The sequence below is a fragment of the Ambystoma mexicanum genome, chromosome 9 (genome assembly GCF_040938575.1).
Source record: "Ambystoma mexicanum isolate Mex_15411 chromosome 9, UKY_AmexF1_1, whole genome shotgun sequence".
Lineage (NCBI taxonomy): Eukaryota > Metazoa > Chordata > Amphibia > Caudata > Ambystomatidae > Ambystoma > Ambystoma mexicanum.
This window is the reverse complement of record NC_090931.1, coordinates 1116494719-1116514752: the sequence shown is the minus strand read 5'-3', so window position 1 is coordinate 1116514752 and position 20034 is coordinate 1116494719. Positions and strand designations below refer to the sequence as shown.

At 43.7% G+C, this 20034-nt stretch overlaps 1 protein-coding gene across 30 annotated transcripts in view; it reads right to left on the bottom strand.

The window, feature by feature from the left end:
- Positions 1–20034, bottom strand: part of NEB (nebulin) — a 359744-nt gene that overhangs the window by 37063 nt on the left and 302647 nt on the right. For 23 of the 30 annotated variants that reach the window (XM_069616457.1, XM_069616464.1, XM_069616462.1 and 20 more), the window contains 12 exons: positions 19883–19993; positions 17767–17868; positions 17294–17398; positions 16389–16487; positions 13949–14059; positions 13707–13811; positions 12803–12907; positions 10805–10909; positions 8132–8242; positions 7581–7688; positions 4190–4303; positions 2003–2107 (listed from right to left, as the gene is read on the bottom strand). In XM_069616457.1, the coding sequence (XP_069472558.1) occupies positions 2003–2107; positions 4190–4303; positions 7581–7688; positions 8132–8242; positions 10805–10909; positions 12803–12907; positions 13707–13811; positions 13949–14059; positions 16389–16487; positions 17294–17398; positions 17767–17868; positions 19883–19993 (1281 nt within the window). The remainder of the gene's footprint in view (positions 1–2002; positions 2108–4189; positions 4304–7580; positions 7689–8131; positions 8243–10804; positions 10910–12802; positions 12908–13706; positions 13812–13948; positions 14060–16388; positions 16488–17293; positions 17399–17766; positions 17869–19882; positions 19994–20034) is intronic. The other 7 variants (XM_069616465.1, XM_069616466.1, XM_069616468.1 and 4 more) reach the window with 6 other exon arrangements.

Here is a 20034-nt window from a genome sequence, read left to right as displayed (position 1 = left end):
CCTAGCCCCTCCAAGCAGCATTCCATTGAATGCAATTTGGAATTAACCAAGGTACAGGACTGTTGTCTTAATAATGCGGCATTAAGAATAATAAAGTGCCACATTAAATGTTTTTAATGGGCGGTCCGCACTTCAGACCTCTGCAGGATTTGTGGGTTTTGGGATTGATTATTTTGGTTAATTTGTTAGCCTCTCCCCTTTCGCCCTACGTTTTGGAAAGGAAATGTATTTTTGGAAAGGAAACAATTTATTTTATGGCCAAGACCATTCCTAATGGGCTCCAGGCTGACAACTGAGATTCTAAAGTATGTGTTGTACAGTGTTTAGGTTGAAGTGGTTAATCCCACACAAGATTTACAAATGAATGTACAGTCAAATAATGAGTGTAGGATGGTTTCATACATTTTTTTTTCTTTTTTCCTAAAATTGGCATGCACCCCTTTTGAGTGAATTTGTATTATCCTGATGATGGCTGGTATATCTAATCCAGGGAGACCCTATAGCCGAAACACGAGTCGACATAGAAATCCCAATTGAATATGTATGTTTGTCAGTACCTTCAAATTGGAAAAGCCAAAAGGTGGATTTAATGAACTAAACTTTGGGACTGAAGCAAGTGGCAATGAGAAGAATTCCAAGATGGGTAACCACAGTGCCCAGAGGAGTCAGAAGTCTTAGGATGAAAAGATCAACATCCTTAGCATTTGCAGAGACCCACAGGAGAGGCGATAAATGAATAACTCCAATAGTAGCTGTCCCTTGGATGAGTTGTCACAGAAAGCGTCAAGTAAATAATTGTGGATGTATGCATGGATTACCAACTGCTTTAAAAGCAAAGACACAGGAACAGTGTCTATGCTCCCAGAGCAACAATGGCAGGATTGGAATGCTAGACTGGCAGATATCTGCAGCGTGCACAGTGTGGGGCCACCGTGGAGGTGCTGCAGAGTGGACTACCTAACACACCCCTCTTGTGAAGCTCAGTACCTGCGGCAGTGCTTTAGCAGCTCTTTGTGGGCCAAGTCATCATATATTAGGGAATACAGAACCCTATAGGTGCTATATCAGTCATTTGAATATTTTGCACTGTTTTATCTTTGGGCTCTATCAGAGTTTTGGCGCCAACGCAAATAGTGTTACCGATACTCAAGTAGTGGTGCAGCAGTACGTTCCCATTACCCATTGGGTCCACTGGACCCAATGATGTTGGGGGGCACTGTTACCACTGCCGGTAATAGCACTGAAAACAGGCAGAAACCTGGATTTTTTCTACCTCCAGCAAAAAGCTCCAAACTGCACCCAACTCGATTGGGCGGACCCTTAAATGCGGCGTTAATAGCGTTACCGCCACATTTAAGGGCTACCACCCAACTCCTGATGAAGCCCTTTGTCTATCTTTGCACATTGTTAATCATGGAATCTTGTGTTTGGTTTGAATAACAGAACTTGCACTTTAGAGGCATGTGCCTCACTGGGTGGCACTATTTGCACTTTGTTCAAAATGCATGTCTCGTATTTATATTTCAATTAGCTTTTAATGTTGTTATAAATGATTTTTCTTAATGTTCCATGAATGAATTAATAAATTGTTGTGATATACAAGGAAATATTTGAATTTCCTGGACTGTGAGACGAGAAGGATCACTTATTGTAGAAACAAGCCATTTTGGGCAGCATTCCTTCCTGAAACATAACTTGTCCAGGCAGAGAAAGGCTGGCCTTAAGCAGGTTCAACTATTCCATCAGTATATGGTTTATTTGGGTACGTTTTTGATAGGATTTAAGACTATAAATCAGTAGCATGGGATTTCCCAACTACATGAGTCTTGATGCTACTAAAAACGTGGCAAGAGCCCAATCACAATGTACTGTCATTTGCACACTATATCCTCGATTCGCAGCATTTCACCAAGGGCCTTTACCCAAGAATCAAGACAAAAAAGCAGCGCGACGGCGCAGAAAGACGTCCATTAGAAGGACTTTCGTAGAGGCGCTTGCTTACATGACTGGATAGATTCCTGACTTGTTGGGCGTGAATGATCTCCGGAGTATCAACAACGCTGGTGAAGTTGGCCTTATCCATCTCTGCCGAATGCTTGTACTTGATCTGAAGGGAAGAAGAACAGAGCCAGTAAACCACAGGGGATTTGATGTCTTTTTTTGCTGAAGTAACATACACGCCATTATGTTCAGCTAATTCATTCCTTCCCCCATGTGACGTTTTAAGTTCATGCAGAGATGAAGTCAGCAAGTAACAATGAACATGTTTTAGCAATATAGTGCACAATTATCAGCACAATAAAAAAATATAATCGCTTTAAAAAATATGACCTATGTATTTTCTACTTCTCTTACTTGTCACTATAAGGATGTAGGACATGTTCCTCTTCATGTCTGCATACGTACGATGGAGAGTCTTTGCCCGGCCCTGCATGTGTGGAAAATGGTCCACTACCAAGACTCGGGCAAAAGAGTTGAGAGGCCACAAAGGACTTGGCCAAACAGTTTGCAGATAAGTAGCGAAACACATATGGCTGATATGTTTCTGCTCTTTGCTAAAAAGGACCATCTTTGCAAGAATTTGTCTGTAAAGCTATTCTAAAGGACCTAGCTGAGGGTATTCTCTTGGCAGACGATGCAGTCTTATTGACGACTGAGGTTGGTTTGCCAACAGAAATATGTGCCTTGTGGGGCAGAACATTTCACCAGCGTGGCTTCACCTTTTGAAACACAATTAGTGTCTGCCTAGGACCTGATCCTATTAGGTTTCTAAGGAAGCAAAAGCCACACTCGTTCCGAAAAGGCTCTTCATTATTCTGTTCACTCCCTGTCGCCTAGCACTTTGGAACAACCTTTTGCAGTTTAAGCACATTAGAAAATCCATAAATGGTATAAATGAAAGATCATTATACAGGGACATGGTGCCTACCGCAGTAGAGGAGTCAGAAAATGAACCATATCTTTGAAAAAAGTAGGCAACTACATCAGCGATCCAGTGATGCCAGCATTTAACTAAGGCCTGCTTGCTTGTCCTAAAAATCAATTCCGAGAAGGCATCTCTTGTACTTCAGCAAGCGCTGAAACCAAGTAAACAACATCTGCTTATTCACTTAAATTTAGCGGCAAGGGAAGCCCCTTTTCAGTTATGGCTCCTAAGACCTGGAATTCTGTTGCCATGAGTGTCAAGGAAGAAAATACTTTTGTATACATTCAACACTTTTAAGAAATCCTTCAATCACAGTAAATCCACCACTGGTTTAAAGCATTGCAGGCCAGTGGCTAAATGTGGTACGCTGCATAGGCTGTGCTATAGAGATTGCGTTGTTTGTTGGTCCATCATCCATCCATGATGCACACATGTAAATCACAGCATTGCATGTCAGGGACACACGTATTTAAAAAAGGCTTGGCTGTTCTCACTGCATGAATACTCGAAGGAATTCATATGGCACCTGGTGCCGAGACATGATCAATACCTCTTACTCACATTATCACCTGATGTCACGTGACTCCTGAACCTTGCTTAATGGAAACTAACCAGTTGATACAGGTGGAGTGTCATGCAATGTTTTGGGGTAGGAAGACCTCCCTTTGTTGACCAGTGAGCTACAGAAAGAAATTCCCGGACCCTATTTATTGAGCCAATTTTAAGAGGATTAGATTTAACCTACTGCCAAAGAGAGAGATCTTGGCAGTTTGGAGAAAATGGCCGACAATATTACGGACGTGCAGATTTTGCAGGATGTCAGAATGAAGGGAAACACTGCAGCATTTAGTGACTATCTGTGGGGTCTAATGGAACTAAAGACAAAGCATTTAGCCAAATGTATAAAGAACGAGTAATCTCTATCGCCTGAGGAGTGGTGGCAATCGATGCTAAGCGGTGAACACATTTCCCGAAGCATTGCCTTGATTGATTTTACTAAAGAATGTCTACATTTTAAAAACTGATCCTTCAAAAAAGGGGTAAAATCAGAACTAAACAAATAAAGAAAGGACTCCACGCATGAAACTTTATTCGTTCTCATCATCCTGCGAATAGGTATTGGGCCTAACTCTGAGACTAGGGGGACCGTGAGATTTGAGGAAGAGTTCCCACTCACAGAGTTTCTCTCTTTGTTATGCTTTTTGCAATGATATACTCTACTAAATACATTGTTGCAAAGCACATCAGTTTAAAAATACAGACCTGGCTGGCAATGTCAGTGGCATTCTTTGCTCTCATAAAGTCGGGGGTTTCTGTGCCCATAGTCGATAGACCCTTTCCTTTGATATCCGATTCCAATGTTTTCTTGTACTCTTTCTGTTGAATAAATTAGCACAACTGTTAACAAGAGTCAGTGAAGCACTTTATTTACACCCCACAATCTTCAAGATGTAGCCCCCCGTTAAATCATGAAGCTAGGTCTCGTTGGCCTAAGAAAAGGGAAAATGGACTTTAAGATGTTTGTGAGAAACTGCTACATACGACTAAAGCTTTGTATACGTGGGAACTGTGCTACTGCACGGTACACACTACAGGACTTTCGGTGCATTTCCCAATCTAGTCCATAAGTAAAGACCTACAGCACTGAACGATGCAGTTTGCTCACCTGCGTATCCCTCCTACAAATGGACATAGGCTATTGATGGATGCCATATGCAACCTGTGTGTGCAGCATCAAAACAAAACATAGAGTGAATATGCATTGTCCATCGAAAACTTTTCTACGGCAGACCCTTCCCCCAAAGCGCAATCTGCCTTGGTTATTGGCAACTGGATGAATTAAGGCAATATTACTACTCCTGTCAATTGGCTAGTTATGACTCCTTCGTTCCATTGGCAGTCACTGAAAGAAAGATGGTTTTTAAAATGGCCGCCAGAAACGTAAACATACCATTCAAATTATGTTAGTGTATCAAGTGCATTATATTGGCCATAGCAGAAGACATGGATATGTCTGGATCGTGGAAACACTACTATTAACCTAAACTATGGTGAATGGATGTGCTGGACTAGGGGCACAGGGCCATGGCTGTCTGTTGTATCACAATTACTAGTGCCGCTGCATTGAGGCATTCAGATGTCCATGAGCCCGGCTCCCTGCTTCCAGTTTGGGGCTGCTACCAAACTAATTGAGCTATATATAGCCCAGGATGGTGGTGTGGCTGCAGGCCTGGGATTTGAAGGATGCAGATATTGTTGGGAGTGGATAGGTGAGGGGGCAGTGCCAGATAGACCTATTGACAGAAGACTGAGAGATGAGAGTTAGAGAGAGGCATAGACAGGGGTGAGGGACGAGACAGCGAGAAGAGGTACAGAAGGCAGACGTTGTCAGGGAGAGAGAAGAGGGAGTGAGAGGACGAACTGGAGAGCGTGAGAGGAGGGAGCAAATAAGCAAGACAAGAAATGAAGGGAAGGGTGAGAGGAAAGCAAGTGACAGAAAGAAGAGAGGGGCGAGTGGGAGAAAGGCTGAAAGGAGGCAACAGCGAAGAGTAGCCAGGTATCGATGGAGAGAGAGAAAAAGGGACAGTGAGAGAAAGATGAAGAGAAGTTGGATGGCTGATTGAGGCAAAGGAGAGAGAGCGCTTAGTGGGCAGGTACGCTCTGGATGCTCATCTAAGGAGAACCTCTAAGCTGCAGGCCCTGAGGAGCAGAAGCCAGTGGGGGATTTCCCTGAGGCTTTTACAGTTTCTAGGGTTCTAGGGTTCTTTCTATTCCTTGTGTTGTTCCCTGTGAGTGATGTGCGTCTGCTGCAAGGGCTGGCGTATCACAGCTGCTCGCAGTTGCGCTCAACCAACCAGTCCTGGTTGAAACTGTGAGAAGCGATCTCAACTGGGTTTAAGGAAGTATGTGAGAACTGCATTAGGGTCAAGCATGTTTTTGGAAATGTTCAAGTATGTGCCTTGACCGGCCCTTGATATATGGTTGCTTCCCTTGGGTGCATGATCATGTCCAGTGTTTCTTTTCTTCTGTGTTTGACAATTTCTTAATGTTTGAGCATGGGCATTGTTTAATTCTAGCATCCCGCCACCAAGCTCCATTACTATTGAAGCAGTATCCGAACGGTATTACCCAAATTGACCTTTTACAATTGACCTTTTGCACAATTGACCTAATTATAGTGGTCCTAATTGACCTTCTGCACAATTGACCTTTATATTATTTTAGTTATTTTATATATGTATATATGTATTGGGTTGATTTTGGATTATAAATAATATAAGGGGATTGGGTGGAGGGTTGCTGGGGGTTTTGGATTGGGTGGGAGTTTGCATGGGGTTTCCCCCCGCATATATGTTCTAATTGACCTTCTAAATTAGGTCAATTCTCCTGAGGTCAATTCTCCCGAGGTCAATTGTGAAAATGTCAATTAGTATACAACCATCCGAACTGCTAGCATATTTCTAAGTGTTGGGCATCTCGGCAATGTCCCTGTCTTTGGGAGTTTATGCTACACTTAGGGTGGCACCACCTCAGATCATGACCTTGCTCTGAACTTTTGCTTCATCCTCAGGGCTCATTTGCACACCCATACTGCTGGCATGTGCATTGACACTATGGTGCTGGAAATCCCTGCCAATGTGTTGAGAGGGTAATTGTTGAGGTGTACTGTGATTTACTGTGAAAGACAACACTGCTGTTGGCAAGCGTGCCTAATAACAGCACTGATCTTTGCAGGAACAGTAGTAAACCTAAGATACCTTTTCAAGTAAAAGACAGGTGTGCTAGGAGAGAAAGGCATTGTGCGTTGCAGCGCTACATGTCTCACACACACGTTATCCGTTATCATTGATCGCTGCTCACACTCAAGTATCTACGCAAGGATGAGTAGAATGAATGATGATGTTAGACATTAGATTGAACATGTGGCTACAAACGGCCAGTAAGAGATCAGATGCTTATTTGGACATTTGAAAGTTTTAGATGCAAGCATTATAGACCACGAAGTTCCGTTCCTTTGTAGCCGACGGCAGAAGGGCGCGGCAAGTCCCCTAGAAAAGATATGATGCAGTTTAGTTCCCCTTTATGGTGTTAGCGTAGGAAGTAGAGTTACAGTGCAAAGATGTGATCGAACTAATGGTTCCCCAGAAGCCATGCATTGTGTTACTTGCACCTGCCCGGAACATCCATCGCATCAATGGTACCGAGTGAAAATATCGACTGGAAAATATTGACTTCAAAAATGAAGAGTGAAAAATGTTGAGCCACTGAAAGTTAAAATGTAAGTGATGGTTGGGTGGGGGTTGCAATGGATGGACCACATGGCAAATATGATGGTGGAGCAGGGGAGGTTAGAGCCTGGGGATTAGGGCAAGGATTAACCCAAGGAAGGGTTTAAAGACCAAGCGCTCACTAAGTCATGGTAGAGGAATGGGATAAGTGGATGAGGGACGGTGATGGCGAGCCTTGGATGGAGGGGTGAGTTGGGGGTAAAAAGGATATATTGGTTTTATGGGGGATTAAAACATATTTTAAAACAAAAGAAAAAGAGGATGAATATTTCTGTAGTCTATATTTTCACATAGAACCAAATGAAGAGGCCCTGTGTGTTAATGGGGCAGAAGGTCAGTTAGTCCCGGCTGGCGGTATAGCATACCTCATTCAGGATGAGCGTGGCGTTCTTTGCTCTTAGCAACTCTGGCGTGTCCTCAAACCCTGAAAGCCCTTTACCTCTGGATTCATTTAGATCCTTCCTGTACTCTTTCTACAGAACAAAGAAAACAAGGAAACTGCAGAAATAACCCAGACACAGATATTTCTGCACTTTTTTGCTCACAACAAAAAAGGTGCTACATGTTTTCAAATATCAAAAAGTAAGAGGCGCCTTTTGATTAGAAGACAAGGAGACTTCAACGCGAAAGAACAAACATATGAGTAAACACAAATAATGGCCAGTGGACATTGTGGGTGTGCTCTGGACCAGCGCGCATGATTTCGGAACACGTAAAACATATGAAGACACAGCGTATCAAATTAGAAGAATTAACACATGAAACAGAAATTGGGTTCACCCAGGGTAGGACATGAATGGGTCGGACATAACAGGTCAGCAAACAGTGTACACATCTGGTTGAGAAGGACACACTCGTAACGCAATTAGTGTGGTTATTCTCGCCGGCGAGTAAGTAAATACAGAACAGTTGCTACCTCACTTCCTATTTGGGTTGCATGCTTGACATGTATCATGGCTGGTGTAATCTCCAGACCTGAAAGGTTTTTGCCTTTCATGGACTCTTCAAAGTCCTTCTTATATTCTTTCTAATAAGAATAGGAAGAAAACAAGTAAAGAAAAGAGTGCATGACATTGAACTTGAAGCAATGTAAACTGTGCATTACATGAATCTGTGCCTCGTTCTACGATCAAAGCAGTGCATGATCCCGCAGTGTCTCGGGAGAGGCCTATGAAATGCAGCATGGCAGCGGAGGGAATGCTGGAGACCAAATAAGGCTGTCGTATCAATGAAAGGCCTGGTAGTTGTTTTTCTATGGTACAATTCTTCACTTGGGGGCTTGTTTACCCGGCATGATCGATGCCCTAGAAATCTGTTGCCACCCCGCAAGCCTGCACCAACAAGAGACGCAAGGGATGTTGTTTCCATGTGCAGAGGTAACTAGTGCTCATGTACCCCAAACCTCTAGGAGATCCTCACCAGCAAAGCTCCCCATGCCATGATGCCAAAGGACGCAACAACAAATGGCGTAATGATAGCACATCTTATTCCCTCCACTGAGAAGCTGCAGGACTCCAGCATGAAGCCTGAAGTGCCATACTAGCACATCTTATTCCCTCCACTGAGAAGCTGCAGGACTCCAGCATGAAGCCTGAAGTGCCATACTAGCACATCTTATTCCCTCCACTGAGAAGCTGCAGGACTCCAGCATGAAGCCTGAAGTGCCATACTAGCACATCTTATTCCCTCCACTGAGAAGCTGCAGGACTCCAGCATGAAGCCTGAAGTGCCATACTAGCACATCTTATTCCCTCCACTGAGAAGCTGCAGGACTCCAGCATGAAGCCTGAAGTGCCATACTAGCACATCTTATTCCCTCCACTGAGAAGCTGCAGGACTCCAGCATGAAGCCTGAAGTGCCATACTAGCACATCTTATTCCCTCCACTGTGAAGCTGCAGGACTCCAGGCTGAAGCCTGGAGTGCCATACATAAATCCTGACGTTATTATTGTTCTTCTTTGGGCCCATCACTGATTATTAGGGCCTGGTTCACAGAAGCGTTTTTATAATGGCACAATCCCACTGGAAAATGCTCTGAAATCAGGCCCGTAGTCCGCTAAAAAAACACACCTCCATTTTTCAGGACCTGACACTCACTGGTTTAGGGTGGGGTGGTAGATAGCAAACTTATCAGTACCTAGACCCTATACCTCAAAGCACTATAAGCACTCAAGCCCATTGCGTTGGATCAACATTCATCCAAGTCAGTCTCTTATATGTATTACATCTGGTGGGGGTTAGTACAGCAAGTGTCCCATGTTCTCAGATATGAGCCTTAAGACACATGTTGCATAGTAGCAACTGGCAGTATTTGCACGGTGCACATGGTGCGGGCGTGGTTCGCGTAACGCGTTGAGTCTGATGCAGCCCTTTCCTCCCACTGTGGTTAGGAGTTGGCGTAGTAGGGCAGCCTCTTCCCAGTGGATAAGGTAGGGGTTGAGCCGGCACAAACCTTGCCTCATTCTACCCTATCCGAATTCGGGGTATGAAGACCTCCCTCTGTTCAAGAGAACAGGAGGGGCCTTACTGCACCACCCACTTTCTGCACAACAGGAAGGTGCATTGGCTACACAGAGCTGGCTCCTTGCTTCAACATAATTTGCCACTCTGCCTTTAATGAAGTCAAGCCGCCTGCCTCCCTTGCTGTGCCTTGGCTGCAGAGGGCAGCGCTGGCACACAGATGCCTTTCCTTCTCTATGTGCTCAAAGCAGGGGTGGACTGGCAACCAAAAAGGCCCTGGAAATAATGTTCAATGTCCCATATTACACATTTTTAGGAAGCCTAACCCTTTTCCTATGAGTGAATTTGGAACTACCACACAAACGAAGCCGAGGGTGCAGAGGCCTAGTGGGAAATCTTCAGAATTCTCTATAGGCCTGCCCATCCCTGGCTCAAAGGTTCCATCAACCACACATCTAAACCCAGCGGGTGCTGTGTGGCAAGCCTGCTTTTATTTCGAATGTTTGCTGCTGTAAACGCTGGGTATGCAATCCATTTGTCTTAGTTACTTCCCAATTAATTAAATGTGTTTAATGTATATGGAATTGACTTGTAAGAGGAAAGGACCGTACACATTCAATGAAATAACATGACTTCCTCTTATACAAGCATGTTTCAACTTGTATAAGGTTTTCAGTGACGACACAATTTCAAAACTTCAAGTTGGCAGGCGGCAGCCGATTGAAGGAAGAGGAAAAACAGAGCCATGAAATGTATCGTGACATCAGAACACCAACAGTGATGATAAGTCAACCACAGAACCATTAAACGTGACACGAAATGCACTTATTTCCGGGCGGTCTGCCCTTTACTAACATTATTCAAATGACCTGCTGCCCAGCACCAATGGGAGCAAACTATTGCGTAATCAGTAAGCAATCACAGCACTGTGCGGGTTGCCAGGCACTAGGAGATGCCCATGAATGCCATTAACACGGTAGCATTCTTGGCAAATGTGTTGAATACAGATCCCCAGACCCCTTCATCTTACATTGAATGGATCATTTCCAGTGGCTCTCTGCATCAGCAAAGAACTTCCTTGACGTCACTCTGTCTGAATGCATCCTTTGTTTTACCATCATATTTTACCTCGCTCTGCATGTGCTGCGCCTCCATGGCTGTAACATACGTAGGGGTTTCAAAGTCCAGCATGGCTTTCCCTTTTTCCTTCTCATACTTCTCTTTATATTTGACCTAGGTATGGGAAACAGAGCGTGATTACAAACATACAACAAGTCCTGCATAGTTGTACAACTGTAGGAAGAGTGCAATCAGGAGATATTCTTTTGAGGTATTCGGGTTTGACAGTTATGGCCATGGCATTTATAAAGCCCTACTACATATATGCCCACAGCTGTAAGCATGTGCTCCCTAGGCCATCAGGTAGCAGGGCTCCCTGTCTGGTCTGATCTGTGTACTCTCAGTTGTCGGCTCACATACTTGTAGATATCTTTGAGCACCGCTCTCTTCCCATGCCAGGCTCTCTAATGCTCCTGTGCCTATAACTTGTGTAAGCCTTCGTTTTTTTCTTGTTTCCCTGCAGCTCTAAGTGAGTCATGTTATCCTTCTGGTCTGTCTAAGACATTTACACTCCTCTGTCTCCACTGATCACTTGGGCTATGGTATCTCCTCTGATCTGTGAGGGCCCTGCACTCCTTTCATATCTCCTCAGATCGGCGTGGGGCTTGCTCATCCCTTGCTTTTCTTAAGCTACATAGAAAAGTCCTACTACGTGAGAGTCTTTATTACCCGGTGTGAGACCTACTAGGCACCTTTATCTTCTAGGATTGATGTGATTATGTATCCTCCTGCATGAGCCCTACAATGTCTTTTCGTCTTCTTGGATCGGTGTGAGTCTTCATCTCCCCATGTGAGCCCCACCATGCTCCTTCATTTCCTGGGATTGATGTGAGTCTTTATCCTCCTGTGCGACCCCTACTATGCTCCTTTACCTTATGGGATCTGTGTGAGTCTAGTTCCCTGTGGAAGCCCTGCTATGCACCTTTATTTTCTAGGATTGATGTGAGTCTTTATCCTCCCGTGTGAACCCTAATGTGCTCCTCTATCTTCTGGGATTGGTGTGAATTGGTGTGAGTCTTTATCCTCCTATGTGAGCCCTATGATGTCTTTTCATCTTCTAGGATCTGTGTGAGTCTTTATCTCTCTGTGTGTGTCCTACTATGTCTTTTGATCTTCTGGGGGCTGTGTGACGCATTTTACGCATTTACTCTGCCTGTGCAGACTATTATCGTCTCTGAATTTCAAGGGCTCTGAGCGCATGTCCCCCCATCCCCCATATTCCCTCCCTCCTTGAGCACTTTGAAACTCTTGCCAGTGTATAGGTGCTTTATAAATAAACAATACAATACAATACAATGCCTTAGCTGCTTGCTGTGAATTCTATTATTCTCCCACGCCTCCTGAAATCTCTGCAGTCCTTGTTTTTCAGCTGTGTCGCCTGACCTCTGTCAGCTATGTTATTTATCCTGCTGTGGCTCCTCTGATTGGCATGACCTGTGTTATCCTCCCGTCTGCTTTGTGTGGCCTCTGTTCCACCTCTTTTTTTGTGTGAGATCTTTAATCCCTAAATCGCCTCTGATTTTTGTGTACCAGTTATTCTCCTTTGTCTCCTCTGGTTTTTATGATTTGTGTTATCCTCCTTCACCTCCCCTGCCTTGTGTGAGCCGTATTATCTTCCACCTCTCCTGTTTTGTGTGAGCCATGTTTCTCCTCTTTTTCATTTGAGGCCCTGAATATACCTCGGCCTCATGTTATTTGTGAATCATATCACCCTCCTGTGTCTTAAGGGATGTCATGTAAACCTTCTGTGTTGACTCTGCCCTGCATGAGTCCCACAATCTTGTCTCTTTTGATCACCCTTTTACCTTTTATTCTCAAGTTACCTCTAAATAGTGTATTATATTGTTGTCTGACACACTTCCATTTTCAAACTACATGTGTGGATTAATTCAAAGGAATACTTCCATTTGAAGGCTAATAAGTTGCACAAACCAAGATGTCATTGGGTCCTCGTACTGAGGAAACGGAAGGTTACAACAGTGTGATTGGAAAGGTGGATACACTTACCAGGCTCTGCAGCTCTGTTGCCTCCTTGTGATGGACCTGTTCAAGGTTGTCTGGCACCACAAGGTAGTGACCCTTGCTCTTCTTAAATTCCTTCTTGTACTGGTACTGAAGGGAAGGCCCAAGAACCAGCTGAATTAAAATCTAGCAACATGTCTATGCCTACCCCAACATGGAGTATCCGGGAGCCATAGGGGGAGAATATGCTATTTTAATGTTGAGATGGACACAAACTGAAGGTCAGGCCAAACTGACGTATGCCATCTCCTTCGAGTTATGCTTAAAAGCCCTCCCTCATGTTGTTACTGTGTGCCCGTCACTTACAACCTGCTTGATATAAACCATCTCCCCTCAGGAATCCCCTTAAAATATGTAGTGGGCTCCAATACCCCCCTCAGCAAGGTAACTGTTAAAAAAAGCCACCCTAAATCAAATATATATATATATTTGTCCTTTTTGTGGGCCTTAGTGATTACATTTAATGACCACACAAGGAGCTCACCATTACCCTCATATATAACACAATTTACAGGGAATGATAACTATGCCTATTTTACAAAAACAACAAGGTTTTTTTTCATCAAGGAAAAGGTAAGTTACATTTGTTTAGGTTGCTTTAGTTAGTGAAACACGATCATTATAGGTTGTGGAAGCAAACGGGAAATATTAGGAGGTAGTATGGCTACTCGAGGCTGGAGTCTAAGGAGTGCTGATGTATTAAAGCAGCTAGGTTGGTAAAGGAATGTCAGTAGGTGAGAGAGCCAAAGGTCACTACCAGGTGATGTCCGAGGAACAGTCAAGGAGAAATGAGCTGTGAGATAGTTAGCAAATGTGAATTCAGAAAAGCAGGACCAGGAAAAGAGCAAGGAGGAAGGATTGGTGGTTTGGTTATGGGGGAGGGTCTTACGTCACTGGAGAGTTTGCTCGTGCTCGTGATGTGATGCATCTGCAGAGACTCTGCCATGTCCGTCACCGGCTTGTGAAGCTTCTTCAGATCTGCCTTATATTTAACCTGTGCGCACAAAGCAAGGAGCAGAAACTTGTAAGGAAGAACACAGTGGCTGATTTCTATGCAAAACGTGATTGCGACAGCTGGTTTATGACATTAAAACACTTCTTAGCAGAATCCAGGCACAGCGCAAGACATACCTCACTGGCAAGCGTGTTGGCCTCTTTTTGAGTTTGGTAGATCTTGCTCTCCTTGGGGTTAAACTGTGGCCTAATGCTCTTATCCTTCTTAAAGTTCTCCTTGTACTTCACCTGATTGCAGAAAGAAAGATCAGAGTTACTCCTTATTCCACAGCGATTCTCGACTCAGAAGAGTACTCGTTCCTGCCACTGGAGCAAGTCAAGAGTGTTGACTCTGGCACAAGGTAAGGCAATGAAATGTTCAAAAGCAACAGCAAGACAAATGCACCATTCACTAAACAATGGTCTACGGAATAGTAGAACCATTTGTGAAAGAGCTTGCATGTGGAAGTCGTTCCTTCTGATGGGAGTAAATTGTGCTATTGGTTATTTGTGGTAACGGTCTTCCTTACTAGAGGGCAATATTGTCACACATCCCTAATGCTAGAGGTTTCCTGTTGAAGAGACCACCTGTGGTTATAGGTCATTTATGCTAGCCGAATGCCGTTACAGTGTACTGTCCCTTCATTAAAGCCACTTGTGCTAGGGGTCACTAATACTGGATACCTTGCACACAGGAGGTCCCTTGTGGTAATTTAATGTACCAGAGGTTTCACTAAGATACTATTGCCCCATGACCATTACCTTTCTTTGTTAACGTATTAGGTCAATTCAGCGTATTGCATTATTCTTTTATAACTAGGTCTTATGATTCATAGTTTTAGACAGAGAAATTGAGATATTTGAAATGCAATATTTTCTGTTTCCAGTAACCCTTGAGTTATATTTTGCCGATTTTCCATTGAATGATTCTATGCATCATTGTGGCATTTCGACTGTGTTTTCCTGTACACTACTGTCCTTGATGAAACTGAAACATTATTCACCACAAGATAACATTGATTTTATGCCAGTGAAGAAAAGAGGGGCCAATTCACAAAGAAGGTTACACAGAGGCTAGAACATTTATGAATCTTGAACATGTGCAGAAAATATTTGAAAGGTCACCAGATTTAGTCAATATTTATGGTAATGTGTTCTCCCCTCTAAAAAGTACCACAACCTTTCTTCAGTATTTTATTCTCTCCTTTCCTGTATCCTCTTAAAGTACACAATTGTAAACTCTAAGGGCCTGATTCATGGAAAGTTTTCCTATGTGATTGCACCATTATAAAACACTTCAATGAATGAGACCCAAAGTGTCTAGATTAACAATAAGATGGTTTTGGTCTAGTGGTCCTTGGGCTCGATAAATGATTGATTGTATCTTCATTGGTTTTTAGTGGATCCTTGTTGCAGGGTAGGTAGACACTAAGTGATTAAAACCCTAAAGGATCTCGACATGCTTTACTCTTTAGATCAAATTCATGATCCTTCATAGTCGCCATCACCAAGGAGAGTAACAAAGAGCCTGCTGTCACCCGTGATAAAACACTGGAGTCTGTGTTTTGAAAAGAAGATAATTGGTGAGGTTAATGGAGTGTAAAGTTATCTGATTGGGGCAGGTCAAAGGGCAATGCATAATTTTAACATAGCGACGCCAATCAAAATTTGATTAGATATTTTTCCATCCAAAGACTGTAGAATTGTTTGGGAAAGAAAAAAGAACTGAAATAGTGAAACAATAATACAGATTTAGAAGTTAGATTAGAGATCGGAAGATTGAGCTAGTGTCAAGATATATGTATATGTTAGTAAAGTAATCCGAAAGCCACACCCAATGAAGAGCTTGATCACTGGGTAGGCAATGCATCGTGAAGATGTATGCTTGTCTTTATTTCCCTCCTTATAGTTGTTGTTTGGAAATGCAATTTAAAACAGGAAAAATAAATAATGGCTAAACTTGGTCTTACTGTTGAAAGAGAGGTAAGTGTTTCACTTGATCGGTGATAGGCAATGCTCGATCCATTCCATGCCGGTCCCCTTCAGGAGCTCCATTTGTTATACAGACACAGTTCCAAAAAAGACATTTCAGCACAAAACAGCATGTATACAATGCGGCTGTATACATGTTCACAACGGGCGTGGTGTAAATCCATGCAGACACTAAAAAATCATGCGCACCCTGTCTGTCAAAAAACTGCACCCTCAAAGGTTTCCGGGAGTCGAGAGAATCCCTGAAGACTTGAGGTCTGGAGAGCTGGAAACCCTATGCATCATGACTCGGGCCGTGGCCCTAAGTGTTTATACACACACCCAGGCCGCACGCTGGAGGCAATGAGGCAATGAGGCATTTAAAGATGGCTACAGGGCAAAAGAGAAAAAAGACTTTTCCAAAAAAGGCTTTCAACTGTTCTTGCCTTCCACGCATGCATAACATCCTCCAGAAAGAGTGCTGTCTGTTCAGTGCACAAGTCATTCCTAGATCGGCGGCCCCCGCCCTCTGCTGGGACTGACACGGACATGATATTGTATGAAATATGGCACACAGATCTGACACTCATGCTCCGTTCCTTCTTACATTACTGATGAGGGCATTGGTTTTCTTATGTAGTCTCATCAGCGGAGTATCATAAGATGCAGCTCCGTGCCCTCGCAGCTGTCCTTTGGCGTATTCAGCCTACAATGCGCAGCGAGAGTGCAAAGTCAAGAAGAGAAAAAACACTCCACGCGGGCTCAGACCATAAGAGAACGGGTGTGGCGCCATCAAAAGTCTTCAAGGGCCTCTGATGCCATCACAGAAGGTGGACTTTCCTTGAAAATCTCAGAGTGGTTACTTGTCACAGGATTGGCATTTAGCTGCATGAATGAACCCCCACCCAATCCCACGCCCAATTTTCATGAATAAAGAGAAATAGCTATATACATATCTATTCAAGTCATACATTTACAAGCAGCAGCAGATGAATTGACTGTGACACATGATTTTCAAACGCATAAGTGCGGAGGACGTGGGCATCAATGACCTCCATATTCCCAATGAATTGCTGAGGATGTGGTGATTCACTTCTTTACGCCACCCGCTAATTAAGCCACCCACACTTTTAAACACCTGGATGGACGGTGTCCTTCCTGTTGACCTCCATAAGTCCATGAGGTCCATCAGCAAAAGAATGGAAGTGGTACGCAGAGCGGCGGTCCCAATTCTAAGCCATTGATTATCAATTGGGTTGGAAATCATGGCTGAAAGCTTCCAGATGCATGTTAATTCGCAGTGTGTAAGCAGTGCATCGGTACCTGGTGGTGGAGAACCACCATAGATATGAAATTGGCATGACCATCCCTCCTACCCCATGTCTACTTCAGTTTGACTGTCTCTTCACTGCAAGTACCCCAAAAGTTCAGAACTCGCCTCACAATCTCTTGGAATCAGGATGAGCTTTTGGGAACACAGGCAAGGTTTAGCCAGGTGTGATCAGTACGTACCTGGCTTGTAAGCTTGGACACATCCTGTGCCAACTGGATGTCTGGCCGTCCAACAATCGATATGCCCCGTCCGGCTTCTTCACGTGCTTTGGCTTTGTACTGGATCTAAGTAAGAAACATATTGGTTCGATTAGGCAGTGCCCTTGTAACGTGAGAACTCCTAATTGCTGGAACCCTTAATTTCGGAACTACTTAACATTGATTATTCTGGGTTCTCCGGTCATTTCCATCTTATGATGCATTTACATTATTTTGAAACGGCCTTTAGGTTAAGTTGAAATTTGCTTTCACTTATTTTACCCGACTAAGCAGAAATTCTATCGATGCTTTTACAGTCAATTGCAGCACCCGTCACTTGGGAGCGAGAGCAGCAACATGGAATCAGTCTGATCTCTCATGCATGTGTGCACACGTGAAGAGGTTAAAATATAAGGAGGATAGCCACGTAAACAATCGAGTTAAAGAATACTCACATCACTGGCTAACTTGTTAGCCTGGGTTGCTTTCTTAATGTCAGGCCGATCAGCGATGGAAGTGTAATTCAGCTTGGACCTGGCTTCCTTCTTATAGGCATACTGAAGAGGAATAAGAAGCAGATGTACATGTCAGTTCAAGACTGCCTTACTTGGTGATCATGATCGGTGAAGCCAATCATTGTGTTTGTTCATACGGTGCAAGTGTCGGTGCAGGCTGAACCTCCCCCCACACTTCTATAAGCCACCCATGTGTTCCTTTGTGCAAAAGCTTTAGAGGGGGTTGGTCAAGCTAAATGTTGACACAGAAGGCACCTAATGGACCATTAGATAAAAACACATAGGAAAGGTATTAGATATCTGCAGCGTGGGTGTATCATGGTAAAACAGTGGTTGCTCATCCTCCATGAAAGCAGGTCTTTTATTTCAGAAATCTAATGTCAATCTTCTTAGGAGGAATTTTCCACTAAGCTCCTCTTTCTAAGGGGTGAGGAGATCCACCCGAGAATAGCCTGGCCGCTGATGCATTCACTGGCTGGGTTATTCTGGGAATCCTAGCACCCGCCTGCTGCAGATGCCAAATGGAAATACTTTGCAAGATCCCTAAACTCACTCAGAGGGCCTCTCTTTTCTTCTAAGCAGGAAGGTGAGGGTTTTCACAATTAGGCAGCATGGGACTGACATTATCTCCTAGATGTTTTAATCCCCCTGACATAAAAAAAAACGGTTAGATGCTAATGAAGATAATCATAAACCATATGACCATTTTTAAATTTGAGCAGAACATTCATAATCCATCCGTACTCTACTGCGCTGACACGCTATGCTAAGGGTTTTTAAGTTATCATAGCAAGTTGGAGGACTATGTTTCAGGGAGACCGCAATAAAGGCACAGCACTGAAAGACCATGGGACAGCCATATCCCAAAGGCTCACGAAAGCTCTTCAATCAGTTCCCTGCTCCCTCCAAGGACAATCCCAAAGGAACTTGACACAGAGTTGTGCAGTCTTCCACCAAATGCCAACAATGTGTGGGTAAGTGATGAGTCTGATGCACAAGAGGGCCCTTGCTACATGAGAAGAAGCTGCCTGTGTTGCATCTATTGATGAATGTACTTATTCTCTGTGGGTCATAGAGAGTTCTTTATAGCTCTGCAAAATTGTTTTTTATTCTGCTGGGACAGTTGGGTCCCCTGACAAAAATTAAATAATATTAAATTGGGAACTAAGCACCTGCTCCCATTGTTAGTCCAGAAGCAAATCATTACACACCAGTATTAAGGGCCTGCAAGCGAGATAAAGATTACGAAATGTTTCCCTGAGGTATCTCCTATGACAGGGGCCTGCAACCAGTGGCTCTGTAAATGTTTTGGACTATGACTCCCATGATCCATCACCATTGACTATACTGACTAGCGCTCATGGGAGTCGTGGTCCAAAACATCTGGAAAACGGAATATTGCAGACCTGTGCCTTATGGCACAGAAGATTAATCTCATTCATTCCATTAAGATTTTTAGTAAATGGCTGGACTGGAAAGATTGTGGACACTTAGATTCATCCATTGGAGAAGATTTAGCTTGTCCTCCTTCTGTCTTCCCTCCCGTGTCTTGTGGCTCCTAGAAACACCTGTGTACACGCGCGTGATAAATGACTTATCCTATCATATCCTGAGGAAACACTGCATCCATTCTCACTTAGCAGAAAGACAATAAGGGCAGTAGGGCCAGTTCAAGACCACTGGTTCTCAATGCTGAATTGATGTAATTTGCCTTCATATGATCGGTAAAGCATTAAATGCAGCTAGACAAAATGTGGACACTACATCATTTTTACGTCGTGTTCATCCCAGAAAACACTTCGAGGCATCTCAGATGATTGCATACATTTCATGAACACTTCAGGGTCCCTAGCCTTCAGCGAAGACATTTGGGCCATTTGTATCTAGTAGATCTGGTAGACCTATAGTCCCTGGCTAAGATCCGGATGATAGCTAATCAATTCGGCCAGCCTGCTGCAGGCTTGTTCAAACGTGGAGTGTGTGTCATTTTGCTATTGAATGAAACCAACATTGTGCCAGGACGGGTCATTGAAATCAGGTGAAACAGAGAACTTACATTGCTCTGGCTCTTGGCCACCTCCATGGCATGAACCACCTCGGGCGGCTCCTGCATGATGGCATAGTTAGACTTGCCCTTCTCCTTCTCAAACTTCTCTTTATATGTTTTCTAATGGAAGTAAAGAAAATGTAAAGTTAGAAATCACGCAA